Source organism: Poecilia latipinna, unplaced genomic scaffold, assembly GCF_001443285.1.
Source record: "Poecilia latipinna isolate Pla-1442-1.1 unplaced genomic scaffold, P_latipinna-1.0 Scaffold1100, whole genome shotgun sequence".
Classification (NCBI taxonomy): Eukaryota; Metazoa; Chordata; class Actinopteri; order Cyprinodontiformes; family Poeciliidae; genus Poecilia; species Poecilia latipinna.
The window spans coordinates 146,243-156,623 of NW_015113716.1; the positions used below are offsets into that span (position 1 = coordinate 146,243).

The window sequence follows — 10,381 nt, forward strand, 5'->3', positions numbered from 1 at the left end:
ATAAGATCGTGGAGGAAATTCAGTCAATGAAAATAGGAAAAATAAAAAAAAAAAAAAAAAAAAAAAAAAAAAAAAAAAAAAGAAATTATCAAAAAAAGATGCAATTTTATTTTATGCAAGATAACAGGATTTCTGGAGAAGAGATTTACAGTGGGAGAGAAGGCAAGCCCTAGGAAACTCAGCTGATACGTCAAACCGTCTCTTTGCTGATAAAAATGTGCAGCAACGTGAAAGTTGATTGGTTGGGAGAGTAGTAAGCAACGTTCTAGTGCAAAAGTGCAAAGGGAAAACGTTACAGCTGTTGCTTCGCGTGTTGAAACAGATGGAAATTGCAGAATCTGAGGATCCATTTTAAACAGCATAATATGAGACTTATTTAAAAAGAGTATTCAGCAAAAGAGTGGGAAATTGTAGATTTTAAAAAAAAAAAAAAAAAAAAAGGAAAAACCTCTTAAATTAGACTAAGATTTCGAAAGAAATTCCAAACATACAAGGCAGCGCTGATCTGTTACTCCTCATCAAGTACAATAGAGGTCAAATCAATATGCAAAGCATTAACATGCAAAGATGAATCATTAAAAAAAAAAACAACAAAAAAAAAACAGGGATCTTAGGAGCGCAATGGACTTAAGCGCCATCATTATCAATAATGTAATTCTATAACCGCCGATTTGTAAATTGTGGCTCCAAGAAGTGATTATGAAAGAGCTTCAAGAGACACAACGTTGCAATGTGAAACTCCACCAACTTCTACAGTGTGCATGTAAAGTTGGTGGGAGTTTTCTTTTAGATACAGGAAGCTGCTGGGGGTTGGAAGACAGAGAGAAAAAGAGATCGAGGAGGATGTGAAAGCAGCGAAACTGTAGCATTAACCAGAGCTTGTTGAGCTGCAACGAGACAAAGATGGGAGAAATCGACGACGGTTTAGCAGTAATACTTGAAAATGGAGCAAAGCCAAAGAGCTTACACAGACCAGACGACGGGTTGCCGTGGTACACCGAATACGCAATTCAGATTTTCCCCGACTCTGGCTCAGGTTTCTCAAACAGGTCAATGTCCTTCATGAAGGTTTCAATGGGACATAATATATATATATATTCCAACAACCCTTCGATGCACTTTAGGTTTCAGTAATGATTACAGTCATTTAAGTTATTCTAGCATGCCTGTATTAGCCTGGTTTCAGAATCTCTAGCTCCATTGCTAATTAAGTTTAAAGGTTTTTTTTTTTATTTTTAGTCTAAGCACTTCTGGAAGACCCTGATGATTCTTGGGAACTGGAAAGCTGTTAACAACATAGGATTTTTTTAAACATCTAAAGTACTGATCAGGTCACTGACCTAAAAGCTGTACAAAAAACATAAATAAATAAATCTACTGCCATTTCTGCTGCATAAGAGCTGAAAAATCACTAATCTAGTCATATTTTGTTCAGTTTCTAAAGTTTAAGGATTAGATCGATGCCTACATGGATATTTTCAAAGTGTGTTTCGAAATGTTTTGTCTCTTCCTCAGGCAATCCCTGTACCGTTAAGTCCAAGGTCATTTGTGTGTTTGGGAGGTAGGAGGTTAAAAAACTAAAAAGGTCACTGGTGGGTGGGGGGTTGTTCCTTGTTTTTTTTTTTTTTTTTTGAATGAACACACAATTAAAAGTGTTATGTTCAGATATAGTGCCAAATAGAACAAACAGGAAGTGAAGGAACAAACCCTTCAGTCCACGGGCAAGTCGCACCTCAGCCCTGCTTCATGAGAAAAAAAAAAAAACTAATGTCCCATTTCATCATCAGATCCTATATAACAATATGAACTAATAGTAGGTTCCGTACAGATAAAGAGGGATTGTAAGACATGCTGCCAGGGCATGGTTCAGCGATCTGCTAATAGGAGCAAATTCGGTCAGCTATAAAGGCTGTTAATCTTTATTTATTTAAAGAGGAAATGAGAACAAGTGTCCAACGCTCAAGGCAACGACAAGACGTCACTGTGGCCTACACTTTGCTTGTTCTGTGCGACTCCAAAACCATTTGCTCACACAGCAAATGAACAAAAAGAAAAAAGAAAGCTAAATTGATTAAGTTTGTTCTCCTTGGATGAAATTGACAGTAATGTGGAAAGACATCTGGCTCAAGTCGACCTCAGATGTTCATAATGGCAGGTTGGTATATTATGTAATTTACAACTGAATGTGTACACGCGGGCAACTTGAACCACTTGGCCTAAACCCAGAGAAAGGTAGAAAATGGTTAAATACACAAACATGCAAATGAGTTGTGGAGACATCTGCAAGCGAGACCAGACACTTACACAGAAAGACCAAAAAAAAAAAAAAAGGATCTCAAAAGGCAAGAAACTTCCCCTTTTTGTCCACGCATGATGAGATGTCATTTTGTGAAACCAAGCTACTCTGCTTCAACTAACGGCAGAACTCCTTAAACTTTTACATTTTGCACTATAAGAATATTTAACGCAAGTCTTCAAGGTTGTTTAGCACAACGTCGTAATGAAACAAGATTGAAAACCTGCTGGTTTTAACAACCTATCGACTAAAACTGATTGAAGAGATAAAAATAAAATAAAATAAAAAACAGGAAGGGTTTTTCAACAGATCTGCCTGTCGTGTACAGATAACGATGGAAATGTGCTTTGTATACAGTATGCATACGCACCAACAACACGTCATGATTGTAAAACGGGAAAGAAATGCAATACGATTGCTGTTAAGTGGTTAAGCTGGACTTCCTTAACACAGATGTGAATATAAACTTTTAACACATGTAGCTGGTAGCGTTACCAATACCTATAAATCTCTGAATGACGCTAAACGTTTGACAAAACTGACGATGAGAAAAGTATCAGATCAGACAGATTAAAATAAAATTCATGTCAATTTTTAATTTCCTGCTTGAAAATAGTGTCTTCTTTCGCTTTAAAAGGAACAGCCAGCTTTTAGGTTGGTTGCAGAGATGCGGAAAACAAACAATGTATGCATGGATGGAAGAACCTGGGCGCTCTGAAGGGAGCTGAGCTGGAGGTTTTCTTGCTGTGAGGCAACAGTGCTTTAAAAAAAATAAAATAAAAAAAAAGTACATGCAGTACACAAATACAAACAGAATCGACAGACTTGAAGGTGTTGTTTAGACTATGAGGGTTTTTGTTTAATTACAAAAATGTAGCTATGGTGTCAACAGAATGAAGACAAAATTTTAACAGAACGTCTTAAAATTACAAGAAAAGTCGTTTTGGTGAGAAAAGCCTGTATGATTAATTTATTTTTCGTGATGGAGTTTTCAAAAAAATTACTTCATCCTGCTAATATTATGATTTTATTCTTGTATCATTTCAACTCTATTTTTGTAACATTATGACTATTTTGGTAATTAAAAAATAAATAAATAATTGCCTGACACTTACATTTCATCATTGTGTTAACCTGAATTCAAAACCCATAAATAAATAAAATCAATAAAACAAGAGATGGCAGCCCTGGGCTCGCTGACATCACTCTGAACTATGGAAACACAATTTTCTATAAATTAAATCTTTAAAAACCAAAAATTACATAAGATCATCTAATGCAAAGAGAGAGAGAGAAAAAAAAAAGCAACTACGTAAAGATCAAATGACACCACGCCTTTGGTAAAAGTGAATATCTGCCAAGCCTCTACGTCGTGGGTGGAAAAAGGTTGATTTATGCACCATCAAGATAAGAGCCCATGTTAGTAACGTAGCCACTATCTCTGAGTGATACTGAAAATAGAGTGAGATTAAGGGATGCTGTATACATGCAAAGCCTTAACATGGGGTCGTCCTCTTATGAGAGGCACTCTTTGTATTGGGAGCGGAGCTGTTTAGTATTAGCATCAGCAGATAGCGCTGGTGATGGACCCACAGGACGCAGGGTGGACGGTCTCGGAGGAAAAAACGGCCTTACACGCCATAAGGCTGTGTAAGGCTGAACCTCAGCTTCTTGGAGCTGTTCCCATCTGTGGTCAGTTCTCCATGAGGAATTTGATTTGTCCAAATCAAAATTACAGTTTTATTTGGAGTAGTCAAAGTTGGAAATGGTTATACGTTTTATTAATATGATTATCATATTATCAAGCTACTAAACTGGAAGCCAGAAAAACTTGAGGAGAAAAACAAAAACAAAAAAAAACCAAGCATCCCTTTTAATGCCGACTATGTTTTATGTGAGCTCAAGTCGTGACCAAACTGAAGGCAGAAGAGATGAGCTGAGACAACCTTCAAAAAAAAAAAAAAAAAAGTTTCTTCTGAATAGAAACTACAGTAAGGAGTTCTAAAACATCCTCACTCATCCCACTAAAAAGGCTCAAAAAAATAGAAAGAAAAAAATCTCTACATACTGCAACTCCATGGCTCTGAATGTGATGGGTTTTTTAAAAGTGTGTGTCAGTGTTAGGGATTTTTCTGCAAATATCTGGCTGACTTCTACAGATAAAAAGTAAAAACAAAAAAGTCTAAGTATTTTTTATAAGTGTTTGGAAACTTGCGTTTCCAAACTAGTAAGAAAAAAGCAAAAATAACCAAATTGTTTTCATCTTTTGTCACATTTTGTCAACATATATATCTAGGGGTGCACCGACTGCAGTTTTCTGGCCAACCACTGATTTTTCAAAAACCTGACCTGCCAGTTCCAATTTTGACCAATACCGATTTTTTGTATTACAAAAAAACAAAAAATAAAAAAATACAGCAATAGGGTTGCCAAGTTGGGATGTGTTAACTGCACACTTGCAATATGAAGTCTGAAGGATGAGGCAGGTTTCTCCTGTACAGTGTTTCTGCAGATTTCACCATCTCATATTTAAGACCTTTCTGAAGAAAATGTGAGACTGGAATGCACAAAACTGCAAATAAATCAATTATATGGGTTAGCATAAGGAGTTGTCCAATGGCTAAGACGTCATTGTCCACCAACTGGTGATAAATTTGCCTTTACATATGATGGATGGAAGTAAGCTAGCTAGCTTTAACCTCGCATAATAAATTAGCAGCTACTAAGCAGTATTCTCAACCGCCTAGTGAAGATGTCTGACTGTTTTGCGCAGCAGTCCTGCAAAAATAGAGGAACCTACATAAAATTACATTACATAATTCTGACAACAAATTTTAAGACTTCTGATTAACATATTTAAGGCCAACTTTTTTCTCTCAATACATTTAAGACATTTTAAGGCCTTAATTTTAGATAGATAAATTCAAGATTTTTAAGGATGCGCAGACACCCTGTGTAAGCAACAGCCGGTATCAGATTACACAAAATTAAGAAAATTGAGGCCAATTTATCAGTGCACCCTTTAAATATCCTTTTACTGTATTTTTTTTTTTTACTTCAATTTATTTTCCAACAAGACATAAAAGACCAAACAGTCTTGGTAATCACTGATCACATTTCCACAGAAACCAATTAATACATAATGTCCAATTCTGAAACAACAACAAAAAAAGAAAAAAGAAAAAAAGAAAAAAGGTGATATTCCCTGTCAACTTTTTGGACAGTTAGAAAAAAAATTTAAACAAAAGAAAAAGCAGTTTTACATAAGCTGTTAAACTTAAGAGGAGTAGAATGCTTTCTCTTCACTTAGGCAAATATGGTAGAAGTCCTGTTTGGCTCAGCGTTTCCTAAGCTGACTTTCTCTGTGCTTTTAGGCCTCCTGCTGAGATAAGAAGTCTTTCCAATACTCTCTGCTGAAACAGCACTGATCCCCCTGTAAGAACAGTAAAGTAATCCTCGACGCCCAGTGTTACATAAAAAATATTTTAAATCTAACATTGTTTGAAGTGTATAATTTTCTGTAAAAGCCAAACCAATGAGCAAACTCCTCCTGCATCAATGTAAATCCAGTGCTGCCTGTAGAAGCATTTTGTTGTTCAGACAGATTCCATTAAAAGCCCACAGAGCTGAGTGGCTTTTCACATGTGTTCTTCTTAAGCTAACCCAATTTAATCAATTGGAAGCTTAACAGAAGTCCTTTTATTTCTGTCCTTACTACAGATAACAGTTGATTCTCCAGAGAGAAAAATTGATCAAACTTACAGCCAAGAACAGAAAATAGGATCCTTAAAGATGGCAAAGGAGATTCAGAACTGAATTCAAGTGAAATCTTAAACCTTATTTTGTGAACAAATACATCAGAAAGCATAAATTGTTAAGTAGATCCAGAAAAACTCCTTAAATTGTTATTAGTCTCTAAACTTCAATTTGGCTTCCTTTGTACAATAATTACCTTCTATTTTAATGATCGTTTTCATCTAATAGAAAACCCAGCCATTTTTTAAAAACTTATCCTGCATGAAAGTTGCTAGAATTAGCAGCACAAGGGAGAATGTTCTCTCTTTTCAGTGCAGCTTTTCTCAGAATACCGCTGCTGTCAAGCCTCCATTTAAATCCAAAACAAAACCAGGTGAATCATCTCCAACATTTTATGTTCTCCCAACATACATAAGTCTGTTCATCAGCCAACTAACGAGCCGACGCTTACCTTGAGGACCTCTCCGCGTTTGAAACTAAGCTCGTCGTCGGCAGTAGCTTTAAAATCGTATTTGGCGATGGCCTCCATGGTCTTGGTGACTCGCAGCAAAACAACTCGGCTGTGGTTACTCTTCTGTTTGGCAACCGACGCGCTGTCCTGGCCTCCGTGGTCGTCAGCTTTTCTCCGAGTCTCTCCTCCCGTCGATGACCCGTTCCTGTAGGGCTTTGACCTTACATAAAGGTCACAGGACAGCACCTGCAAACACAGGACAGCGCAGTTACAGCTCAGATTTCTGTTTTACGGAGTGACTGCACGAGGGCCTGTGGTTATAAGGAAACATCAGAGGTGAAAAAATGGGAGCCAAATCTGAGGGGGTGGGGGCAGGAGTGTCAAAATTTGAGAAACTATTAAATTAAAAGTGGACCTTTATGATTGGGCTGAACATTTCAGAGCAGCTGGTTATCAAACATTTTCAGTTAGTCATCTCCTTTGTTATCCTTCACAGTGACATCTTGTCATATTTGCTACAGCCATGTGCGTGCACATGTGGTTACGGTTGCTAAGAGACGCATCTCCCAAGCTTTCACTAGACGTAACTTATTAGTTAAAAATTTTACATTTAAATTTCACTCCAGGAAATGAAGCTCCAGATTAAAACGGGTTCAGCGATATTTTGTGGGAATGTGTCCGTTATATTATGTACTGTTCCTTTAAATGAGATGCCAGCGGAAATGGTGGGAGTTAAGAGTTTCCTACTGAAGTGTGAAGCATCCCACACGTTGCTGCACACCGTCAGCCAGCTGGCTGAAGAAGAGGAAAAAAAAACTCAAAGAAACTAAAGGAGCAAACATAACAGCTTTTAAAATTACGCAGTTTTAAAAAGACTACAGTTAGCAAACTGAGCAGCATCTCTGTTAAGCAACTACCACAGGCTGATAGCTTAACTGGCTAATATTAGCTTGCTACACACCCAGTTTTACTCGAAAGAGAGACAACAAATGAATCTATAGAGAATTTTTCAGAGATAAAGACACATTTACTTGAAAGTGATTAGTAAATTTAGTTAGTTTAGCAGATTTTTTGCTTCGGTCTGTGTCCAAAAATTCTAAGACACTTTGTATCCATAATCGCTGTTATAACTGAAAGGATAACATTATCAATAATTGATGCTGCATGTTTTGAATGAAGACTGTTGTTCCATTAGGACCTCATGCCCACATCGTCGCTTTTTGAGTTTTTAAGTGTCGTTTTCGTCACTAATATCCGACAGTCCTCGAAAACGTAATCGACAAGACATTTCTAAGTAAAACTGCAAAAAATACTCAGATAAAGAAGAAATCTGACGATAAACAGAACCGGATAATTTCGCTTTTGAACAGTGGTATTTTTAAATCAGAAACTAAAAGTCTAATCTTGCAAATCATGCCAACTCTGAAAAAGCAGCAACGTAACAGATTCAGATCTCTCTCTCTCTCTGTCACACTGGGTGACGCTGGCTGTAGTCCAGACATCAATTATTAATAATCAAGCTCGACATAAAGGCCACTTTAAATTCCTACGTGATTGCAGGAAATGAAGGAATGGTTAATCCAACCGACAGCAAAAATAATAATAATAAAAAAAAAACCGCTTCTTTTTTCTAGTAAACATCAAGTCAGACAGTTTCGGTTGCAGACAGTCGTGTGATCTGACTCATATTGCATTTTCACGTGTGGAAAACAAGAAAAACGTTGACTAAATCAGCTTGCAAGGAAGTAAAAATGAGGATAAATCTGATTAATACTGCACTAATTTTCTGTAAAATGTGATTTAAATACTGACATCTGTTGCAGAAACAAGGTTTAATGTATGATATTTGATTACAGACACAAAGCAGAGAACACACATGTTCTGTGTAGATATGCAATGATATGTAATATTAATTACAGTAAAATGTATATTTTGTGGCAAATTAATGCACAACCAAGTTAGGAAAAGATCTGGCTCGACCAAAAAGAAGAATGTTGAGATTTGTGAGCTTTGGAAGACAAAATTGGAATCTCCTGTAAACAGAATCAGCAGGTCAGAGCTTGTTTGTGATTGGGAACTCTTCCACAAGTCCCTCCAATCGCTGCATCTAATTACGATTTGCTTTAGACATCCACTTCCGTTGTCAACAGTCAAAAAAGAAAAAAGTACGACATTTTTACTACAATCAGAGATAATTCCAACACCATTTCCTGAGCAGAACCCACCAAACAACCAAAAAAAAAAAAAAAAGTCAACTGATTGTGAAACAGAGCCGAGAACGATACGGTGACTAAACCTAAAAGTTGTCCCGAGTTAGGGGATAAAAGGTGCGTTATCCTATTATGTTGTCTTCCCGGGGCGCCTCGGGTAGCGTTTTGATGAGCTTCCACTAATACTGCTCTGGTGCAAATAAGTCCATTAAAGTGGACGCAGATATCAGACAAACTGTCACCGAGCAGTTAAAAGCAACAGAGTTCAAACCATAACTCTTAACGTGGAATAAATAAAAACAACCCATGTCGTGATGTGAGAACGGTATGCAAAACTATTTTAGCAGGAAGGAGCAAACACAGCAAAATTAGTTGTGCCGTTACAAACGTTTGGCAGCCGAGGTTCGACAGAGAAACGGATCATTAAAATACCCTCAAAAATTTCAAACGCCATCAGCATTCGATTCCCAGGCCATGAGGATAAATTCGGGCAGGATAGTGTCTGTCCCGTTTTAGACAACAGGGCACGTACGAACCGTTTCCTCTTGACTTTTTGGGGCTCTAAATGAGAAAAAAAAGAAGAAGAAAAGATCGATTCCGTTCCAGGGAATAGACTGCGCCCACTGTTCTAGAACGTTAGAGTTAGCATGCCGGCTAACGGTCGGGCAACAATAACTGCGATGTGATTCTCAAACTTACTCCCATCTAATTCAACCGGCGGCAAACTGACGACGACGTTTTTATGGAAGATGTGGTGAAAGGGAAAACGACGAGAAAACGAAACATTAACAAACTTAGGCCCCTACCGGGGAAATTCTGGCAAACGTGAAAAGGGAAGAAAACACCTTTTTTTCATAGCGCAAGCTGTTGTTGCTAGCGTAGAGGCGCAGCTAGCTCAGAACATTGCCGAACTTGACTAAGCGTCGAGAAATTACCGGACTACACGTTTTGTCTGTGTAAACAGGAGAAACAGAAGAGTGTCTTACCACTTGTAGTATTCCGTTTCGAAGCTGCCCAAGTAAAAAGCAAAAAAAAAAAACCTTTGCTGTGTCTGACGCTCTCCCAGCTTCCTCTTAAGAGATACCCCCACAGTATGTACAACGTCGCTTACAGCCCTGTCCTGTGAGCCCGAAGCTAGCTGGTAGCAGAAGGTTTTCGACGTTTATTTCCGCTTCCTTCCGTCGAGCAGTTAACTGCTTTTCAGCTCCTCCCTGTCAATCTGTATGATTGGGTCGTTGGATAAAAGTGTCACAATTTAATAATAATAATAAATAAGTTAAATAGCAAAGACATTTTTAAATGTGTTTTTATGCGATATCTGCATTGAATAAATAATAAACGAGTATAATTAAAATTTGTGTGTCAAACATTCCTAAAATACCTAATTATTTTTTGAAACCATTAGTCAAATCTTTAAATTGTAAGCTTTCTATGTAATTATATCGTCATTCCAATTCTTAGCTGCTTAATATTTCCTGTAATACTGTCACTGATGAAACAACTGTCATTATGTTTCATCTGATTGGCTCACCTGGACAGCAACTAAACTGTTGACCAATTACCGTGACTGAAGAAGTATTAGCCCCGCCCACTTACTTTGTTCATGTAGAAATATATGCACAGCGAATGAAAAAAGATGAATCGTACCTATATATATATATATATATA

At 37.3% G+C, this 10,381-nt stretch overlaps 1 protein-coding gene across 1 annotated transcript in view; it reads right to left on the reverse strand.

Annotated features, from left to right (window-relative positions):
* Positions 1 to 9,893, reverse strand: part of grb2b (growth factor receptor-bound protein 2b) — a 35,504-nt gene extending 25,611 nt beyond the window's left edge. The window contains exons 1-2 of the mRNA XM_015052298.1: positions 9,700 to 9,893; positions 6,504 to 6,749 (exon numbers count right to left, since the gene is read on the reverse strand). Of these exons, the coding sequence (XP_014907784.1) occupies positions 6,504 to 6,581 (78 nt within the window). The 5' untranslated portion in view covers positions 6,582 to 6,749; positions 9,700 to 9,893. The remainder of the gene's footprint in view (positions 1 to 6,503; positions 6,750 to 9,699) is intronic.
* Between the last annotated feature and the right edge of the window lie 488 nt (positions 9,894 to 10,381).